At 47.4% G+C, this 21,593-nt stretch overlaps 2 protein-coding genes across 5 annotated transcripts in view; one reads left to right on the forward strand and one right to left on the reverse strand.

Annotated features, from left to right (window-relative positions):
* Nucleotides 1-8,628, forward strand: part of Pepd (peptidase D) — a 115,917-nt gene extending 107,289 nt beyond the window's left edge. For 2 of the 3 annotated variants that reach the window (XM_005330630.5, XM_078032171.1), the window contains 3 exons: nt 3,678-3,862; nt 6,981-7,172; nt 8,116-8,628. In XM_005330630.5, the coding sequence (XP_005330687.2) occupies nt 3,678-3,862; nt 6,981-7,172; nt 8,116-8,253 (515 nt within the window). In that variant the 3' untranslated portion in view covers nt 8,254-8,628. The other variant, XM_078032170.1, reaches the window with a different exon arrangement.
* Nucleotides 8,629-11,969: 3,341 nt separating this feature from the next.
* Nucleotides 11,970-21,417, reverse strand: Cebpg (CCAAT enhancer binding protein gamma). 2 transcript variants are annotated; one of them, XM_078032173.1, is made up of 2 exons: nt 21,219-21,417; nt 11,970-15,488 (listed from the first exon to the last, which is right to left on the reverse strand). In XM_078032173.1, the coding sequence occupies exon 2, from the start codon at nt 15,392-15,394 to the stop codon at nt 14,942-14,944; it is 453 nt and encodes a 150-aa protein (XP_077888299.1). In that variant the 5' UTR covers nt 15,395-15,488; nt 21,219-21,417; the 3' UTR covers nt 11,970-14,941. The 2 variants fall into 2 exon arrangements, with proteins under 2 accessions (XP_077888299.1, XP_021585730.1); XM_021730055.3 differs by lacking the exon at nt 21,219-21,417 and adding an exon at nt 20,431-21,184.
* Between the last annotated feature and the right edge of the window lie 176 nt (nt 21,418-21,593).

Consider the following 21,593-nt stretch of genomic DNA (forward strand, 5'->3'; position numbering starts at 1 on the left):
GGGCAGGAAGCCTCACAGCTCTGAGGAGCTGAGGAGCCAGCCTGGGCCCCGGCCCAGCAGGCCTTCAGGAGAGAGTGTGCCTGAGGGGACCAGGTGGGCACAGAAGACTAGGCAGTAACCTGGGGCTGCTCATACACATCCTGGGGCCTGGGCACTGGGAGCTCTTGTTTCTTTGAGCCCAACAATTTCATGAGGCAGATGGTGTGGCACTAACCATGCAACTACCCTGCCCAGGCTGCATGTGTGTACAAGAGTGGGCCACAGGATCACAGCACTGGCTACGAGAGGGCCAGGAGGGAGACCAGCGCTCCTTATATTCACCACACATGTGCCACATGCCAGGCATAGAGCAGAGTCCAAGCCCCACGCTCTGTGGACACAGGCCCAAACCAGGCCCACACTGTGCCCTTGTGCTATGCTGTAGTAGAGGGGCTGTGGCAGCAAGGAAGGGGCAGTTAGAGAGGGCTTCCTGGAGGAAGTGCCTCAACAAGAGGCCCAGTATGAGGAGGACTGGGTGCTTGGAGGCCATGGTCCCATCCAAGAAGAGCAGGTGGAAAGCACAGGAAGTATCAGCTCTCAGAACCATGGTCAGAATCATGGCTCTCAGAACTTTGGTCTGACTGCTGCCCTGGTCTGGCTGCTACACCCAGGAGTGGGTGAGGGATGAGGCTGGAGTCAGAGGCCAGCTGAGGAACCTGGGCTTTGTCCTCGGCTGTCTGCCCCACATTTCTGAGAAGTTTGCAGGATATGACTCTGGTGAAAAGTGGGCAGGGCCCTGGGAGAGACAGGGCGCAGCCTCAGGAGATGTTTCAGGGAAGCCAGGACAAGATTTGGTGCTGGCTAGAGGTGGAGGGGAGAGTTGGGCTACCTACACCTTCTCTGCAATGTGGCCTCCCCAGAGTGGGCAGGTATGGGGTCCAGGATGCCTTCTTGCTCAGAACAGTGGGCTCTAGGTGCCACAGATTGCTGAGGTGGGAGGAGTCCAGGAGTCAGGGTAGGCCTTAGCCTCCAGGGAGGCTCTCTAGTCTGTGCCCACCCTCAAGCCTAGCTCAAGGACGCTAACCTTCACACACTTCGGGGGCCCTGCCCCAGTACTGGGTGTCGTAACCACCATCCGGGCCAGACACTGGGCCAAGTCGCTGGAGGTTGAATCACTGTCACAACCCTAACCACACACAGGCAGGAACTTCCCACTCACAGCCAAGAGAGCCGCGCACAGGCCTTTCCCCAGGGTACACAGGCAAGGGGCCCTGGAGGCGCCATTGAGCTGCCTGAGCCACACAGCCAGGCAGGCCCTGGGCAAGGGGCCACCATAGGGTATGATTTATACCTGATTCCACCTTCTGCTGAGGCCGGACCAAGCCTGCAGCCCCACTGTCGAAATGAGTCAAGTTGGAAGGGAGACTGCATTTCCTGGGGATGCCCTTTGGTGACTGGAGAAGGTCCCCATCTAAGAAAGCATCTCAGAGAGCCGGATAGGAGCTGAGTTTGCAGAGCTGTTGGGGACTTGTCACACCTCAGGCGCACTCGCTCTGCCAGGCCGTGGAGACGAGAGAAGCAAGTAAGACTGTCTAGCGACCGGAAGGTGCTGGGAAGAGTGTCTGGGGAGGGTCTTCAGGGAGGCCATGGCTTTCTGGCTGAGGTCCCAAGGATGCAGTGGCACAGGTCATGGCCCAGAGTCTGACATGGAAAGGCTCCATATGCTTCTGGGGCAGAAAGGTGGCCCAGCCCCTGGAAAGTCCTGCGGAGGAAGCCCAGGGTGGGCTGGGGTGGGATTGTTGGGCCTGGCCATGGGCATCTTAGAGCAGTAGCTAGAGGAGAGGAAGGCGTAGCCCTGGAGCACGGTGACCAGCAGGGTTGAAATCAGTCTCTGGTTGGTTATAAGCCATCTATCAATAGTGGCTCATGTCCATAGCTTCCCGTAGACGTCAGACGGTAGCAGCATTGTGACTCCTTGACAGAGGCAGCAACAGAGACTCAGAGGTGGGGGAGGTTACACAGCTGGTGACAAGCTGAGCTGGAATTCTAGTTACTCGGTTGGTCCCCATCTCAGGAAGGCTGACCATCAGAGAAAGCTCACCACCCTGGCTCCACCCATAGGAGCACAGGAGCCAAGGTGCTGTGTGGGCCTGCGACTCCTCTATAAATGAGCCAGTAATGGCCAGGGGCACCCCAAGCCTGCCCAGTAGCCAGATTCCAGACCTAGGAAGACTGCGCCCACCCCAGCACCTTGCTGGCTCTCGTAGGTAGATGGGGCTGGGCTGGAAACTAGACTCCGAAGAGTGTATTCGTCTGTCTCCAGGTCTCCACCCCCTGCAGCCTTGGGCCACTGCCTGTGAACGTGTTTGAGCCACTCCATGACCCCAGCTGTGGGGTGTCCGTCTCTGTCAGGGAAGTGGCCCAAACCTGAAGGGCTGGTGCCCAGTGAGTGTTGAGGGGTGGTGACCTGTGTCCCTGGGTAGGCCCTCATTTCTCTTCATCCCATTGAGTCCTGAGCCTCATGGCCCAGTGCTTGTCAATTCAGGATCCAGCAAAGCCCCTCTCGATGTGGGATCCCCAGCCCTCCCCTCTTGCATCAGAGGTCACCAAGGTCAGGGCCATATGTGAGGACAGGTCTAGCTCTGAGCCAAGGCAGGACATGGTGGGGAGGGCCTCTGGAGCCAAGGTCGCCCTTGGCTCCAGTGCCAGAGCACTACAGTGACCTGGGCCCTCACCGGGCTTGCTTGGCATGTCCTGGGCCACTGGCCTCAGCCAGCACGTGGCCCTCTACCCTCATGAGGTCAGGGCAGGAAGCTTTGCTGGCCTAGGATCCTTGTCTGGTGCTCAGGACGGGTCCAGAAATGGGCTGGAAGCCCCTCCGGGAGGTACAGGGAGATTCCCAGACCTCAGGCAGACCCTGATGCTGGCCCAGTCTGACAGCAGCTCTCCAAGTGACCTATGTTGCAGCTCCCAAAGGCCCCTTGGCCCCACAGAACCTGTGTGGCCCCTGGGGCTCTGCCTACAAGGCTCTCTACAGTGATCCTGGGCCTGGGAATGGGGTGAAGATGCGTTTGATTAGCAGCCTGGGCTTGCACGCCCGGGCCTCCAGGGAGATGGCTCCAGTGCTAGAGCAGGCCAGGCCCAGATCCCTGCCCACTGGTGCTGAGAGAGCTGCTCCTTCACCCAGACACCTCTGCTCCCTGCAGTGCCTCTGAGGGTACCCTGGCCTTTCAGGATATACAGGGACACCCACTACCACCACCAAGCCTCTGGCCTCCCCTTGCCCCACAGCAGCAAAACTTAGGCCTTCGGGCCTGAGCCACCCACATCTGCCCCTGGAGAGACATGTGCTTTTCTTCTGGTGCCCAGGGATCTTGCTGGGCTCCCCAGCCCTAGAAACACTCTAGGCAGGGGTGGGCACTGCATGGGCTGGAGTACACTTGGCCTGGGGCCCTGGCCATGGGTGACAGAAGTGTACCCGTGAGGCAGAATAGGGAGGCAGAGCATCTGGAGGTCCAGACTTTGACTGGAAAAGGCCAGTACAGAAGGCCACCTAGGCTACATTGCCCTTGGTCCCTGGAGTGACACTTGGGTCCTTCACTCCAGGTGCTCTTACCCAGCCTGTGTGAGGGCTTTGTGTCTCCCCATCCCTTGCCCTGTGGAGCCCCGACTCACTGCAGCCTCTCTTTGGGTCACAGGTGTCTGGTGGCCTGACATGCACCGTCTGGCTGACCGCATTCACCTGGAGGAGCTGGCGCGCATCGGGATTCTGCAGGGCAGCGTGGATGCCATGGTTGAGGTCCATCTGGGAGCCGTGTTCATGCCTCACGGGCTCGGCCACCTCCTGGGCCTTGACGTCCACGATGTGGGAGGCTACCCTGAGGTCAGTGTGGACATGTTGTCCCAGTTGGCCTGCTTGTGGGCTGTCACTGAGCCTGGCTGTCTTTGGTGCAGAGTGGGTTCTGAGAGGCAGGAGAGGTGGGCTCCCTGGAGATACAGAGGGGAAGAGATGGGGGATGGGGCCCTGGTTGAGGCAGGGGTGGATTCCTCGTCCAGTGGCTGTAACCACAGGACCTAGGCATGGAGTTGTGTGCCTCTGTATGCTGGGCCTTGGGACAAGTATCCTCTGCCCAGAGGGTGGTAGGATATATATAGTGCATGGGACAATGGGCCCGAAGTCAGGTCTTAGTGACAGACCTGCACTGATTCCTTCGCCTCTGACTTCATTCACCTACCTCACCCCTCACAAGCCCAGCGGCAGAGCCCTTGCCCCTGTTCGCTGGCTGGCATGCCCTCTGCCTCCCAGGCCCCTGGGCCAGCACACCTGTGGCCCTGGAGCTTGCTTATCCCCAGTCATTTTTTGGACCTCTGACAGGGCAGAAAGGCTTGTTGGGGGTCATCTCCAGACAACTTCCCCTCCTCCTCTTACCACCCAGCCCTCACAGGACCACCCAGAGGGTGCTTGAGGGCCCACAGGAGGCCCTACCAGGCAGGTGGCTACAGCCCCTTTGGGCCCCTGTGGGCGGGGTGAGCGTCCCTGCCGCCTGGCCTGGCGCCCACTGCGCAGGGGGCTGATTATGCAATCGGTGCACACCCTGGGGCCCACCAGCCAGTTAGCCAAGAGTAGGCTTGGCCTCTTGGCTGCAGGGTATTTTGAAAGCACTAAGAATGATTTGAGGGGGGAGTGGAATTGCTCAAGAGAAGCATTATTATTCAATTATTTTTTCCTCAAGTGTAAACAGTTAAATTTGGAGAAACAAAATCAGTTTTAATTTCCTAATTTCTATCCTTCCCATTGTGTGCAGGGAGCCAAGAGCAGGGCCTTCCAGACATTGTTAGCTGAGGTTCGTTATTCATTAGTCGCCAAAGCACTTTTTTTTCCACCAAAGAAAATTGGCAGCAAACTGTTTTCATCTTTTCCAGTAAGCAGCCCTTTGTGCTCACAGAGTCTATTCTTCTGACAGATAAACACTGTGGAAAAAAATATGGCTTTTCCTATAAAAGTCATTTATTTTATTTCAGGCCTACAGACACATCTGGGTCTTCTCTGCTCAGAGCCCAGTAAAAGTTGGGGCTTCGTCAAGCCCTCCGCCCAGGCAGAGGCAGTTATGGGCACAGCATGGGCACCCCCAGCTAGGCTGGTGTCCTGGGCCAGGGGAGGCCCGTGATCTCTCCATCATGGGCCTGTGCCCACTCCACCCAGCCCTTCATGCTCTCTGCCCAGCCGTTGGGCTGGTCTCCCAAGCATATCCTGGGCCTGTGCCCTGTTTCTGGTGGGCCCCTGAGAAGCGTTTCCTGTGCTCAGTGGGCTGGGGTGGGCATACTCCCTAAGCCCCCTAGGATCCCTTCTCTTCTCCCCCAACCTCAGTTGGAGTGATGGGTCTGAAACTCTCTGGGAGGAGAGAAGCGGATCTCCATGCATAGGCAACCTGTCTCCCCCTGCAAGCCTAGGGGTCCACAGGGAGGGAGGGTGGCCTGGAGAAAGAGGCATGTCTTTGTCTGGGCTTGGCCAAATCCCCAGCTTTGAAAGCCCTGGAGTGGGGAGAAGGAGACAGGCACTAAGGGTGTAGCATGAAGGAAAGGGGCAGGGAGGGGATACCAAGGGGCAGGCGTAGCTTTGGGTGGTAGGAGCAGGAAGATTCTGGAGTAGAGACCCAGGATCCCCAGCCCTGGAAAGCCGCTTCTGGGCAGGAAACAGGCCCTTCCCTTTGCCACAAGCACCTCTCATCTGAGCAGTCCAAGTAAGACCATCTGGCTAAGGAGCACCCTGTCTCCCGGCATTCCCTGTCCTGCTTATCTTCCAGCTCAGTGGCCCAGAGGCAGTTTTGTGGGGCTGGGGACCACACCAGCCAGGCATCTGTGCCAGGGATCGTGGTGCCTTGATGTCCCTTCACTGTGTCCATCCTGGCCTGCTCCCACCAGGTTAGGGTGGCTGTCCCCACCCTGGCAGGATTACAGTCACAGCCTTCCCTGCTGTGCCCAGCCTTGGAGGCTGAGCCAGCCTGTTTCTGGTTACCTTACATGAACCACTAATTGAAGTCTGATGTTCTTGGCCCCCAAACAGTCAGAAATGACAGCTCCATCTCCAGCAGCGGGCTTCCTGAGGAGAGCCACAAGTGGGGCAGGGCAAACTCAGCTCCTGACGGAGAGCTTGCTTGCTGCCCACTCACTCAGAGGCCTTGACCGCAGGCCAGATGGGTGCCCCAAGGGCCTGGGGAGGGCAAGAACATTCCTGCAAGTGTCCTGGGCACCACTTGCCCTCAGTCCAGGCTGAGGGCCTCTTGGACAGGCCCTGGTTGGGTGTGCACTGAGAGAGGCAGGACAGCAGACTCTGGCTTCTGCAGGGAACAGCGATCCCTGGTCATTTCTTGTTCCAGGGCTGGAGGCCATGTCCCAGCGCCTGACTGCAGGGCCCAGAGAGCTTCTCTGGGAGTCCAGGCCATGCGCATGCAGATATTTATTCGCCATTGCTGATACTGGCGGGCCCATCCTGAAGACAGCGCCTGTCCTGCTTCCTGAGTGGTCGTGTGAAAAACCTGGGGCTGGGCCTTGGGTAGCTGGGACCTGCACTTTTGAGACCAATTTCCACTTGAGCTGCTGGAAGGAAAGATGCAGCTGTGGAAGGCTCTGCAGCCTCCTTAAGAGCTTTTCTGGCTTCCCTGGTTTGGCGTCTGCCATCCCCTAGCCTGGAGAGGGGCCTGAGTGAGGGCAGCTGGACACCCAGGCAGTCTTGCAGGCCCACGTGGGCAGCTTGCCCTGGATATGTGCCCATCAGTGTCCACAGGGTTCCCGAAGGCAGTTCTGAGGGTGACTAGGGGCAAGAGACACTCATGCAAAGTGAGGGTCTTTGGGGATGACCCAGCAGAGCAAGGGTGAGCCTGAGCTGGGGACCCCATTGTCAGACAGCCCATGAGGCTGGAGTGTCTCCCAGTGAGGCAGTGGCCCCAGTGGCTGGTGCTGGGGCTGTCATCTGGGTCTTCCCACCATCCCTCTCCCCACAGGGTGTGGAGCGCATTGACGAGCCAGGCCTGCGGAGCCTGCGCACCGCACGGCACCTGGAACCAGGCATGGTGCTTACTGTGGAACCGGGCATCTACTTCATCGACCACCTCCTGGACCAGGCCCTTGCTGACCCAGCCCAGGCCTGCTTCTTTAACCGCGAGGTCCTACAGCGCTTTCGGGGTTTTGGCGGGGTGAGTGCCTGTGAGCCCAGTCTTGTTCTCAGAACGCCCACTCTCCCACTGCTGCTGCTCATCAGAACAGAGGCCCTAGTGGAGGAGAGACAGTCTTCACTTCCTCTCTTGAGGAGGGCCTGGCCTGCCCCTTCACGTGGCCTGGTAGCAGACATGTGCCTCATTCCTCAGTAGGAAGACAGGCTCTGCCCACCCCAGAGATTCCCATTTACCACAAGGACAGTGAGGTCACATAAGCAAGTGACCATGGGAGGGCACCTTCCTCTAGTGGGTAGTCCACAGAGGCTTTGCAACTAGTGTCTTCTGGAGAGTATTGATCATTCCTAAATGTGTTAATCAGCCTTCTGTCACTGTGACAAAATACCTGAGATAAATCAACTTAAAGGAGGAAAGATTTTACTCCCAGTTCTGAGGATGGAACCCAGGGTCGCACACATGCTAGGCAAGTGCTCTACCACTGAGCCACATCCCATCCAAAAAAGGTTGTTTTGGCTCGTAGTTTCAGAGCGTCCCTGGTTACTTGGCCCCAGTGCTTTGGGCCTAAGGTGAGGTAAAACACAGCTGCTCACCTCATGGCCAGGAAGTAGAAAAAGAGAGGGAGGAAGGAGCTGGGGCCACAGTAGCCTTCAATAGTAGCACACCTCCAATGACCTGCTTCCTCCAGCTAGACCCCACCTCCTAAAGTTTTTCCACCTCGTAAGCTATGAATCCTTAAGTGGATTAATTCGTTCATGAGGTCAGAACCCTCTTGATCCTGTCACCTCCCCAAGGGCCCCTATCTGACACTGCTGCATGGGGACCAGGCCTTCAGTGAATGAGCCTTAAGATCCAAACAATAAAGGCTGCTCCCACACAGCAGGGATCAGGCTGGAGCAGGTCAGACCTGTTCGCGTGGCCCGTGAGGCCAGCTCAGTCATAATGGGCGTCTGTTGGTCTGACCCAGGTCCGTATTGAGGAGGATGTGGTGGTGACAGAGAGCGGCATGGAACTGCTGACCTGTGTGCCCCGGACCGTGGAAGAAATCGAAGCGTGCATGGCAGGCTCTGACAAGGCCTTTACACCCTTCTCTGGCCCAAAGTAGAGCCAGCCAGAATGTGCAGTGAGACTGGGCTGGCCTTGTAAGCTCTCTCCAGGCCGGACACAGCCTGGTGATTGGCCCTCCAACAGCAAGAATGGTGCTCAGGAATCAGATCCTAGCGTTGACACTTGATCATACCAAATAATCCTGTTTACAAGGAGCTTTTTAACCTGCAAGAGCACACCCTTAATTTCTCATGTACTTTGCTTAAATGACAGTGACTTAAAATGCTGATTGAAGAGAATCTTATTCTTTAGTAGCAACTAAAATGTGTCTTGCTGCTATTTGTATTCCTGTTCTCAAGAAAGATGCATTTCCAGTGTTTTCTCCCAAATCAATGTGCAGGATGAAATTTATAATAAAATGTTTCCTAAAATGGTCCTTTGTTCATGGTTCCCTCTTTATTTTTTTTCTTTTTGGATACCGGGGATTGAACTCAGGGCCACTGGACCAGTGAGCCACATCCCCAGCCCTATTTTGTATTTTATTTAGAAACAGGGACTCCCTGCATTGCAATTTCTCACTAAATTGCTGAGGCTGGCTTTGAACTCATGATCCTCCTGCCTTTTCATCCTTTGTGGATGAGCTTGGGGAATCAGGACCCTAAAAAGATGGTTCATCTAGTGTCTCAGGAATCAATTCACAAGAAAATGGTGCTGATGGCACAGGCCCTGTTCCCCCTGTTCTGCATCAGACTAGCCTGAGAGAACAAGGGCAGAGTCCTCCCCCAAGGCCCGCTTTGAGCCCCGGGGACTCTGCTGGGCTTCAGTATCACCCTGTCACCTTTGCTGCTAGACTTCCCAAGCCTCACAGGTCATCAGAATCACCGGGGTACTTGGAAATGAGAATCTCCAGAGATTATGCCCAAGGAGCAGTGTAAGCAAGCCCTCCTAGACACTCCAGACACACAAGTTTGTACCACACTGATGTCACCCCATCAGTCCCAGTGCAGCCAGAGGCTTGGGGCTGGGTAGATGTTGAACCAGCCCTGTAGAAAGATCCCAGGCACTCAGGACAGATTGGTGGAGTTATTCTATACCTTACCTTTGCACAAGTTAAAAGGTTAACCTAAGTCTTTTAAATATAGTTATTGCCTCAAAGATTTCTGAAAGGGACAGAATTATATAGCACTTGAAATGCAGTTATTTAAAATTTGAGACTTACAGGGATCCTGCATCCATGATTTTCTTCATGTAAAACCAGCATCTGTTAGGCACTGTCACCTGTGTGCCCCAGGAGCTTGCCCCAAGAGGAAGCCCACTGATCAAATTCTGCTCCAAGGTGGTAAGGCCACCCAGAGCCCATTGTGCCTGGTCCCTGCCACGGATAGAATACCTGTCCTTCCCTCTGTGCCATTGCCACAGAAGTCCCACAGAACTGCAGAGCCAGCTTCTAGAAGTCTGCACACCCATTTCAGATTTGTCTCCTCACAGTGTTGTCATGCAGGAATTTCCAAGTCAAGGTGATGGGCAAGTGAGAAGAAAGAATGCCAGGGATGAATGATGGAGTGGAAAACTAGCCCAAGCTAGACGCTTTTGAGAAGCCACCAAGGAGTTCAATACAAATGGATGTAACAAAAAAGTGCTTATGATGTGACCCTAAAGAAATAAAAGCCAGAGCTGGGAGTGTAGCTCAGCACTTTCCTAGCATTGCCAAGGCCCTACCTGGGTTTCATCCACAGCACAGCAAAAACAAATAATCACAGTTCCAAGTTGCTTTTCTCTTTTGCTTTTGGGTTTACGATACCCACTCTTTAAGGTTTTTTCCTGGTGCACAGATATATCCCCTGAGCCACTGGTGACACCAAGCAGTTTGTACAACACTGGGTCTTTCTGAGCATCAGATGAGTTGAAGAGTTTGCCAAGCGTTTCTCCACCCCTGCTGCCCCTGATGAACCAGTAGAGGTGCACAGGGTTACAGTATCACCCACTTCTGGGTAAAACCAGTCCAAGTTAGACTGAAACTCTAAATAGATGTTTTGTTTTGTTAATTAAGAAACAGAGCTATGTGTATCACACACCTTTCTCCTTCCTCCCCTTGAGACATTCCAAACTGCCCATTCCACACCCAAACTGCTCATTCTACGTACATTTTTTCCCCGATTGATTGTCAAGCATGTGGACAAAAAATCAAGGAAAAAATCTCAGAAACTAAACACTTTGTCCAAGAGGGACACTGGGAACATAAATGTGACTTGTTTAGTCCAGGTCAATAGGCATTCTTTGAAGGTACAGGTAGGTCTCAGGCAGCCCACTCCACCCCATGTTCCTAAGGCTGTGTTCAACTTGTATCTCCTCCAACCTCTGCAGAAATTTGTACAGCCTCAAAAATACATGAGGCCCTTCCAGAAACTACACGAGGCTAAAGCACTCACAAAAAGGTGTAGGTAGTCATTTGATAAATAATTAAGCACCTACTCTGCACCAGTGTGGTATAATCACATAATCCATGTGCTCAGAGCCTATAGCCTTCTAAGAGGGGCTTCACCTTAGCAAGCACAAATAACTATATAGTCTAGGCCAATGAAAAAATGCCAGGAAGAAAAATAAGGTTGACCTTGCACAGAGGCTGGGGGCTAAAACAGGAAGGGTTTGGGTTGAAAAGCAAGAGGTACTGCCTTCCAAACATAAAAGGCAGGAGAAGAGTGAGGGGAAATTAAATTGGCAAGATGAAACAGAGCCACTCCACAAGATTGGGTCTCACCCTGGATGCACTCAGGAGTAACAGGATGGTTCTGGAGAGCATGTGATGATTCTCCTGTCCAGGAAGACCAAGTCTAGGCTAGAGACGAGGACAGCCCTCCACAAGATAGGTTTAGGGGAAGTGAAGCAGACAGGTCCCCCAAAACACATTGAGGGAGAACTGAGAGGTGATGATGTGCAAAGGCACCAGGCTCTAACAGCTGCTTCAAAGGGAGTGGCAAGTCTTGATGTTTGGGCTCCAATAAAAGAATATCTAGGGATTGGCACTCTCCTTTTAGTGCATATAAAATACTTATGAACTCTTCAGATTCATACAGTGAAAGAGTTGGTCTAAAAATGTTGTTAAAAACGACCTGGCACCTTCAACAAAGAAATAATCTCTCTATAAAACTTCCCGGGACAATTATTGGATCCTAAATTATACCTAATTCATAAAAATGAAGTGGGACATACTACCCATAGAAATGACTGTACTACAGTTTTCATGAAACTGCCATGAATAGAAATTTATTTTCCAAGCATGAAAAGAATCGAAGGATCATAGAAAAGTATCTCAGTGGCATCTTCCCTTGAAACAATTCAAATCAGCAAACTCATCTCTACAAAAATGATGATGTCACGTAAGTGAAGATGGTAATATTAAAACTGTATGGTTGGGGGAAAGCCTTACAGTGATCCATTACTTCAAAACAGGAATTTATTACCACCCTGAACAGAAACCATACATTGAGACACTGGGTGATTTAGCAGAATCCATTCATTGCTTTCCCTATTGTAGTAGACATGTTTAAATTAGACCCAGTGACTAAAAGTATTATCTGAAGATATATTCACATTCAGAGAAAACTACTTCCCTGTCCACTAAGGGAAGTTTATGTAAATGTGGGCAAAAGCACCTCTGATTATTCCCCGACCCCCACCCCAGGCTGGGAGCAGGAAGCTCAGCAAGGTTTCGGCACATTTTCAGAACCGCTTTCTGTTATCTAATATAAAGAAATCCACAATGAAATACAGAGATTGTTCCAAATTTCTTTATTTTAAACTTATTGAAAGAAATAAAATTATATTTAAAAAAATAGAGTAATCTCACAAACAGAAAGCCAGGAACAAAAGAACAAGTTGGTAGTTTTTCCTGAGAGGCAGATCTAATTAGCTGGAGAATGGACTTTCTCTTTCCTAGCTTTTGTCAACAAAAACAGTTGTTTTTCCTATTTCTAAGGCATCAAAAGCACTCTGAATGCTAAATGGATTGTTCAGGTACAAAGTTTCAGCCCTCTAACAGGGATTAAGAAACATCAAAGGCTGCTATAATTTCCTTCCCTTTAATATCAAATTGTACATACTTCTACTTTTTACATAAATTTGAAAATGTCACACTCATGACCCAAATTTTTAAAATCTGGTCATATTTTAGTAGAATCTTACTACTTCTCAGTAAGAATGTCCAAAGTATCTGAGCTGGCAGCCCAGTGACTGAAAGGGGCCAGACACAGGAATAGCTGATCCGCTCAAATGCTGCCAAAACCAGTCAAAAAGCACCCATCCCAGGAGACTTGGATCAGCTGGAAATTTATACTGCCGGCTAATTCCTAAACCACTAGACCTGCCCACAAAGCAGATCAAATCCTAATGGTTCATAAGTAACACACAGAAGTTTAAAAAAAAGTCACTTTATAATTCCCAAAGCTCTAAACTTAGTCATTTCCCACACTTAGTTTCCCTCATTTTTACACTGGTAAAACTATCAAACTAAAAACTTTCACTCTTGACTTCGGTAAAGTAGTCAAGACAATTGTTAGCATTTTCATTATATGCATAATTGCTTGTGTTAAAAGTTTTGATTTATACAGGTAATAAGAAAGCTTGAATCAGTTTTTTCAGATGTTCCAATCTTATGTTGATATGAAATATTGAGTACACACTCCGGATGATTATTCCCACAGCTTGTTTTTCAAGATAGCTTATTCGTATCATGGTAACCACAAATTCCTTGGGGACATCCATTTCTGAATTTTTTTAAGTGAGGGAGTAAAATGTTGGTTACACCTATTTAGGTATTTAAAGATTCAAGGGTCTTAACTGTATCTCTAATTAATTATATAACATGGACTAGTTTTTAAAGATTCAGTAGGATTCTGTGGGTGCATCCTCATTAGTTACTCCAAACACCTATCAACCTTCATGAGTAGTAGATCAATATTGCAAAGTAAACTGGTGATGGACCCTAAGGGAGGGGGAAATTTTTTTTTTTTTAAATCCCCATCCTGCCCTACCCTGTTTCCTGGTTCTGCAGGGTTAACAGCCCTCCTGAGAAGCATCTCCAACAATACTAAGTTCTTGTTTTATGTGCAGCAGCTGAGTTGCACAGCAAAAAATGATGTCTTCTGCCCAGGAGAACTGCAGTCAGCACTCTTCCACCAAACCCAGGGCACAATCTGCATTACAGTCTGGTTACATTATACCAAGTCCTAGTAGGAAACAGCAATTGGCCAGAAATGACCATGTTCAAATAAAATACCTGGTAACACAAACTTTAATCAGATATGACTCATGTCTAGACACCATCCCAGGCACAAAATAACACACAGAAGCCAAACAAATCTGAGCTAGAATTGTGCTTTAAAAAAAAAAAAAAAAGAAAAGAAAAGAAAGAAAAAGAAAAAAAGGTTAAAGACAATCTAAACTATCAACATTGATAATAAGGCAGCTCTCAAAATGCCCTACATTAGTGATTGCCATTTTTTAGTCTCAACAAAAATGTCAATATCCTGAGTTTTATGAGCATTTTCTTTCTAAAATAATTTATGGAACATAAAAGCATACAAAAGAATAAACAGAAATAGTGGTACATAAAGTCTGGAAGAAGAGCCCACTAACTAGGAAAAAAGTCACAAAAACAATATAAAAAGATGTATTTAAGTGAAATAAATTAAAGGTTAAAACCTTAAACTTTCAAGTTTTCTTAGAGACTGTTATTTTGGGAGATGGCATGGAGTTGATACATTTTTCTAATAATGTGGTTAAGATCAAATACTAAAATGTTCTTTCACAAGAATTTTTGCCTTTAAAAATCATGGCCCTATGGCAGTTATTTTCAACATAGAAGAAACTAACAGCTAAACCAATATTCTAATAAATCTTAATCAGAGCTTATGTCATCAAACTGTTAAGACTTGTATTTACTAACTTGGCTATCAAAAAGATACCTCTCCCCCACCCCCCAAAAAAAGAAGCTACTAGCATCTGCAGAAACTAAAACTTTGGTACAAAATGTATTTTTAGGACACAAAGCAATGCCTAATCAATAACCCAAACAATATCCCCAATATATACTATACTTTTATTTTTTAAAAATCTGCTTCTTAAATGTCATGTGCATTTTTAAGCCAATTTGCTGCATACTGCTTTTAAGAGGTGATGAGATTTTTTTATTCAACCTGACATCACTATTCAAAAACTTGTACTTTGGGGGGAAAACAGTACTAATTATACTAAAACAGGGTTTGTGCTATACATAAAATCATTCCAAATTACAATGATTGATTTCTATAGCCTTAGGATTTATAATATACAATTTAGGATAAAAATCACAAATAGATGGAATCTTAATTTTTCTTAATCCAATTAATCATAAAACCAAGTACCTTCTGCGTGACCTGCCAGTTTCCCATTTCTTTTGCCAGCCTAAAAAATAAGGATTTCTGGGGAAGTCAGGATTTACATTAAGAACATCAATGTCCAAGACATATATATTTTTTACCATATACCTTAAAATTTTGTTTTTTGATCCCCACAAAAATTTGTATCATTCAAAACCAGATAATTAAATTACACAGCTAATCAACTCTTCAGTGCTGATCCTAGAAAATAATATCCAATGGATCTTTGAATAATGGATCAAGACAACATTGAGCCATTGATATGAGTGGTGCAGGTTGTCACACCTTTAACGGTTCAAGCCAGTTTGTGAAGTCTGGAAAGGGTGAGGTCTACTGTCCTGCGTTATCAGAATTTGTTGTTGTATTTTCAGTGCTAATGGGCTGCACGTTGTCTGCAAGGTTGTGTGCATGCTCAAGAAATAAATCTTTTAGTACGCTTAATTCCTTTGTCAGCAATTTAATTTTAGCTTCCAACCGTTCATTCTCTTCTTTGAGCTGATTCACTCTTTGTAGTGTATCCTGTGCTTTCTGCTTGCTTTTCAATCGGCTCTTTTTCACAGCCATGTTGTTCCTTTCTCTCCGTTGACGATATTCATCGCTATTTCGATCCATGGGTGAACTCTTTTTGCTTTGCTTGCTTGGAGGCACAGCTTTGCCGCCTCCTCCAGGGCCAGCAGGCACCAGCTGAGGAACCTGCTGTAAGCCACTGGCATGTGCCTGAGTATGAATAACACTTATTCCATTCACCCCTGGAGTACTGTTTTGCTGTGATGTCTTGCTCATTTGGGCACTCTCTTGCCGACACAGAACAGACAGAAATGAGAGCCAGGTGATCAATGGTTTCCAACTAAACTGCCAAAAAAATCTTCACTTGTACCTAGTTAAAAAGAAAATAAAATGCATAAAGTATTTGAAATAACAGATCAAATGAAATTAAATCTGCAAGTACCTAACTTGCGGTCCACCATGCTGTGAAAAGTTTACAGCAACTGCCTACTGTTGTAATGTTTCAGAAATCTAAAGCATTTAATTTAGAGAGGTGAGTTAGTACAGAAGCACCCTAAGAGTGAACCAGCTCACCTGAATCCTGAGGGTACTGCCCATCTCTGATATCAGGAAAAAAAGAGGATGGAGGAAAAAGCCAGACATTGTGATACTTACCTATAATCCCAGCTACTCAAATGGCTGAGGCAGGAAGATTGAGATCTGGCTGGGCAACTTAGACCTTCTCAAATTATAAAGGGCTGGGATATAGCTCAGTGGTATAGAGCATGCCTAGCAAGCTTGGGGCCCTAGATTCCATCTCCAGAATAGCTAAAAAACGTGGGGAGGAACAGAAAAAAAAAAAAAAAAAAACAGAATACTACTAATTAGGTAGCACAATGAACTAATAGCCAGAGAGAAATTTGAGATATTTGGGTTAACCATGGAAAAGCTGAGTTCAAATATGGTAGAAGAGACACCTGCAATGAAAGGGGGAAAAGTTTAAATGTGGATCAAGTCAAAATAGAATACTGGAGTGTCCAGTCCCCAGTATTTATGAAGAATATTATGCTATGATCTCTGCATGTTCCATACTCTAATATGTAGCCAGTGAGTCATCAAGAAGTTGACTTTTCTCCCTAGCTATCTTTACAGGGTATCTAAAAAGGTATTTTTGCTTCTTTATTTACTGAGCTAGTTTCTTGGATTAAGGAACTTTGAGATACCAAATATGCTCTCCCATTCCATCATGTTTTTAACTGGTTTTTTTTCTCCCTGATATAATTACTAAAATATCTAAATACACCCAATCTGAAACCACAAGGAAAGAAACAAAAGCCCTAACAATACATACAAGAAGTGTAAGTACTGGGACTCAGGCTGGACAAAGGACTAAACATTTGCAGTGCCTGCACCCACTTCTGAATGAGCATAGAGAACACGCCAGTTTTGAAGCTGTGGTGTTACCCATAGAAATGAAGTCAGTTTCAAAAACTCCCCAGATTTGACAGGAACCCAACTGTTTATACAGTTGCCTGAAGAAGTATAGAAACACACCTACCCTATCATCATGACAAAGCTAAGTGAACTATCCACCAAGAAGTCATAGCTCTTAGAAATTCAGAAAGCAATGGTATTGAACCGTAAAACTATCCTATTCTCTTTTCATAAAACTGCTAAGACTATATCAGTGGGGAAAAACAATCTGGAGTCAGAATTATGAAATGTCCCCATTGAATCGTTAAGAAAAATTCACTGAGGCCAGGGACATGGTCGTGCACACACCTGTGATACCAGCTATTAGAGAGACTGAGGCAGGAGGATCACAAGTTTGAGGTTACCCTGGACAACTTAGTGCAACTGTATCAAAATAAAATAAAAAGGGTTGAGGGTGCAGGTTAAAGGTAGAGTGCTTGCCACCCGTGAGGCCCTGGGTTCCATCCCCAGCACCACAAAAAAACAACATCAAAAAACTTTGCTGTATATAAGGTCCATATATCATTAATCTGAATAATTTTAAAATCCACCCAACCTGCCCTGAGCTACTGGGTTATCTGTTCTCACTCCAGCACTAAGCAAGATAGAAAGTTTCCTTGCAAGCTAGGATGGATAGCTACTCCAAGTCTCTTTAATAATGGACATTTTATAATTTCCCTTGAAAAAATTATATGGCCTAATTTTTCTTCCAGTTAAAAAGTGGGTGTTCAGTATTAACTGAAGCTACTTTTGCTGCCATTTAAAAATATTGCTTATCTAGTTGATATAACGTGAATAAGTGTTTTAACCAATTTCTAAGAACTTGTTTAATTTAACATTTCTCCTGGGACTGTCTTAACAATCATAATCAAATTTATCTTGATTTACATCAAAAACATCAAGGTCCAAGATATATATTTACTTTTTAAAATTTTTCTTGTATGTTATATTCTTAAGTCCTTAAAGCTAATCTCTATAGTCATTTTGGCCAAGTTCAGGGATAGCAATACCCCAGTGACATACAGGCAAGAAACCAGGTCAAATCTTATCTCAGCTCTGGCTCCCTCTCCTTCTGTTTCACTCTGAGGCATAGCTAACCCTTCCCTTCTGTGGGCTTCAATCTCCCCCTGTACACTCGAGGGATGTGGAATGCTAAGATGCCTTCCAACTACCAACATACTGTGAACTCCATTCACTAACAACTTTTATTCACCACAGACTCCCAATTCAGTAATGTTTATGCCTGTTTATGTACCCAAAGATACAGGAATGGGGAAGGGCTCTTTTACCTCAGCCTGACTCATCTTGCCAAGGTACTAGACCAAACAAAGGAGGTGAGCCCTTTGTCTTGAAAAACAATGAATATTCACTGAAACTACAAACTGACAAAAAAGAAAGTTGAAGTAAATAAAAAGAACTCCATGATTGTTTAAAAAAAAAATAGGCAAGCCCAAGAATATAGCTCTTAAAGAGAAAATTAAGTAAAAGGGATCAAAGAGCTAAGTGAACATCAAAAGATTATCAATTTTGTTTTTACACTGAACAAGCCACTGTCATTTATTCTTTTGTTCCTTCCACATTTACTGAAAAACAAAAAATTAGAAAAACAAAAAAATTAGTTTATTTCAAATCTGGATATTATAATCTAAATGGAAGTCTGGCTCCTATGTGGACAAATAGTATTCCAAAGTTCAGTATACAGGAAGCAGGGTGGGGCTTGTTTCCTTGCATGTGAATCATTCAAATAGGAAGCAAAAGGAAAGCTGAAAGCAGTAGTTCTTAAAGTGTGGTCCCTAGACCAGCATCATTAGCATTCAAGAACATTTCAGAAATACAGCTAGACATAGGGCAGGCCCGTATTCTCAGCAACTCAGGAGGCTAAAGCAGAAGAATGAGGCAGGTAGAAATACCCTGTCTCAGGACTATAAAAAAATAATAAAAAAAAGTGGTGATGTAGCTCAGTGGTAAAGTGCCCCTAGGTTCAATTCCCAGTATCAAGAACAGAAAAATTAAAAAGTAAATTATTGGGTTGCCCTGACCTCTGATTTCATTGTATAATCTTGCTTTAAGGGCACCTCCAGGTGATTTTTGGTGATAATGAGCTTGAAGCCACTTCTTATAGACAGATTAACACTGGATCTTAAAAATATTGGCCCAAAAGAGTAACACATTTTTTAATTCAAATTTCTTAATTCGATTAATGTTCATTCAAATCAGTAACATACTGAAAGCTTAGACTATTAGAATAAAAACTTTTCTAAAGCTTCAGCTTAAGAATCTTTCTAGCTCTTCTGTCACTTTTTTTTCATATACCTAGAATCCTAATCCCCTCAAATAAATTTTTCATTCAATTTCCTTAGTGAAGGTCCATTATTCAAAGGAGCTGCTCCCTTGTCCCAGATCTGTTCAATCATTAGGATCTGACAATTTTACCTAAAACAAAGACAAAAACAAAAACTCTCCAATCTATCATTACTCTAGATCCCAATGCCACAGAAATTACCTCAAGATGACATCATCTCTCAGGGGCACTAGTCTCTGATTTAGTAGCATTCCCTCCAACCACTGTCTCAAGAGCAATTTAGTACTCAAACCTGAGTGTATCACACACTCCTGCTGAAAATCTGTGGCTCCAGACTACAGGATCAAATTCAAAGCCCTAACCCTTCTCCAGCCCCTGCTCCCTTATGAGACTCCTCAATAGTCTATATTTTCTCTTCATGCTTCTATCCAACTTGTTTCTTTATCAACTCCAGCTCTCCTGTGGGCCTCTCTGTAGAGTAAATTAGAGGCAGAGCTCTGTTCATCTTCACATGATAGCATCAGTGCAGGGTCTGGGAAAGAGGGGGCATCCCTTAGGGAATACATAAGTGGTCTACTGGGGTATGAGAAGAAAATGTACATAAGTTTTTGGAATGTCATCTTTTAAACCTACTTATGATGTGATTAGCAACATACAGATTGTCTAGAAATATACATGTATCAAGAGTTCATGCTCATTTTTTTTTTTTTTTGACAGGGCTAGGAAGCAATGTAGCTACTAATATAAGAACCCATGCAACCATCACTTCCAGGGGTAAACCTGGAATTGTGGCCATCACTAGTTATTATTATTAACTGGATGAGGCAATTTAGACAATAAAATCAAATTCATCCCCATAGGGTCCTATGCATCCTTCTCAGGGGCTCACAAGGTGCCATTTAACTCCCCAAGGATAAACTACTTTCTCAAGAGCACAGAGCCTTGCTGATAATCATGATGTATTCTTGAGAACTGAAATGATATTCTGGAGGAAAGAATAAAATTTTGTTCCCACCTATTCTTTTTTAGGAAAATAAATGTCAAGTGTGGCTACCAGAAACAGGAAAGAAGAAACTGAAATATTCTTCAGCTCACTAGCATCCTGTAATTATTTAACTTTGTTTACAGTTTTTCTAGAAACAGAGGACTAACTTCAAGAATGGCTTATCTCAAATACTATTCAAGTGGTACTACTGATCAGATCTTAAAAAAGAACTTTTAGAGCTGAGGATGGGGGGGGGGCGGGGGAGCTGTTCAGTGATAGAAGGTTTGCCCCAGTATGCACAATCCCCAGCTCTCTAGTAACAACAGAAGAAACTTCTAAATGAAAATTTCTTAGTAAACCAAGCCCTTATGGTATTTTATTTCAAAATTTTCTTTGGGAATCACATTTCTTTGAGAATCACATTAAATGATAACATATTCAAGTAAGGATTCAAGTGAGCATAAGCACTCAATTCTTGTGTAACCCACCGATTTTAAAACTGACACATTTTAAAATGCCAGCTTACAACACAAATCTCAAACAAGAGGAAATCCAAATACTTCAAACGCTTACCTGAAAAAAATGACCATCCCTCCCCTCATAGATCCAATCCCATCCTCTCCACCTAGATACTTCTGCTGGCTATTTTCCTGTGTTCCCTCCAATCACGCTAAAGGACTTCATTGCTTGCCCTTTTTGTAGTCAACTCCTGGTCATCGCACGTTCATCTAAATGATGTCCCACTGTGAACTGCAGGACAAATATCTCCACCAACAAGCAAAACATTCTTTCTGTAAAGCTTTGTATTTGCCAAAAAAAAAAAAAAACCTACTTTTCCTATAAAACCACTCTATTAACTTCTACCAGAGTTCTAGAGCACCCCAAACTCAGTCGTTTTAGAGCGACAGGAAACGTCCTATGTGGCACTAAACTAAGATACAGTCCACCTTCTGCTATTCTGGGAACACCCTTCATCCCCAGGGGCCAATACGAGCCTGGCATGTCACGCTGCACGTTTCACAAACAGAGGGCCGGGTTTTGGAGGGGGGCACACCACGTCCTCCATCCAGTCCCTGGCCGGCAGCGAGGGGCGCCCGGGAGAGCGCGGGGGTCGGCTGGTGGCGCCGCGGCGCTGGGCCGCAGCCAGGGATGAGCTCAGCCCGCCGGGTGTTGCCGGCAGGTTGCATCAGACCCCGCGCGGGGCCCCCGCCCGCGCTTCGAGTCACAAGGGGCCTTCTGGGCCAACCGGCCACCTCAGGCCGGGCCGGGCCGGGTCTCCCTGGACCCGGCTCGCGCCCACGCGAGCGGCCGGCTCCGCCGCGGCCTCCTCCTCAATGCCCGCCCGTTCGCGGCCTCCTTACCTGCGCCTCCAGCCCACCCGCCCCCAGGCGGCCTCCACTCTGAGCGGCCCCGAGCGGCTCGGCCCGACCCGACCCAGGCCTCGCAGCCCGCGAGTCAGCTAGGAGGAGCGACGGTTACGAAACCGGCTGCCTCCGCCCGTTCCGCCGCCGCGGCCACCGGCTTCCCCTCCTCGCCCGGACCGCGCGCGCTGCCGCGGCCACCACGACCAATGGGAGCACGGGCTTGCGGGCGAAGCACCCGCCTCTCAGGACGGGCAGAGCCTCCAGCCAATCACGGGCCGCCTGGCTGCAGGGGGCGGGCCCCTGGCGGAGGCGTTAGCCGCCTCGCGGCGGAGCGGGAGGGTGTGGCGGGAGCAGGCGGCGGCTTGTTGCGCC

Source organism: Ictidomys tridecemlineatus, chromosome 15 (genome assembly GCF_052094955.1).
Source record: "Ictidomys tridecemlineatus isolate mIctTri1 chromosome 15, mIctTri1.hap1, whole genome shotgun sequence".
Lineage (NCBI taxonomy): Eukaryota > Metazoa > Chordata > Mammalia > Rodentia > Sciuridae > Ictidomys > Ictidomys tridecemlineatus.

Bases quoted from the DNA above. Each gene is read 5' to 3' on its own strand.
- Cebpg (XM_078032173.1), bottom strand. From the start codon at position 15,394: ATGAGCAAGACATCACAGCAAAACAGTACTCCAGGGGTGAATGGAATA.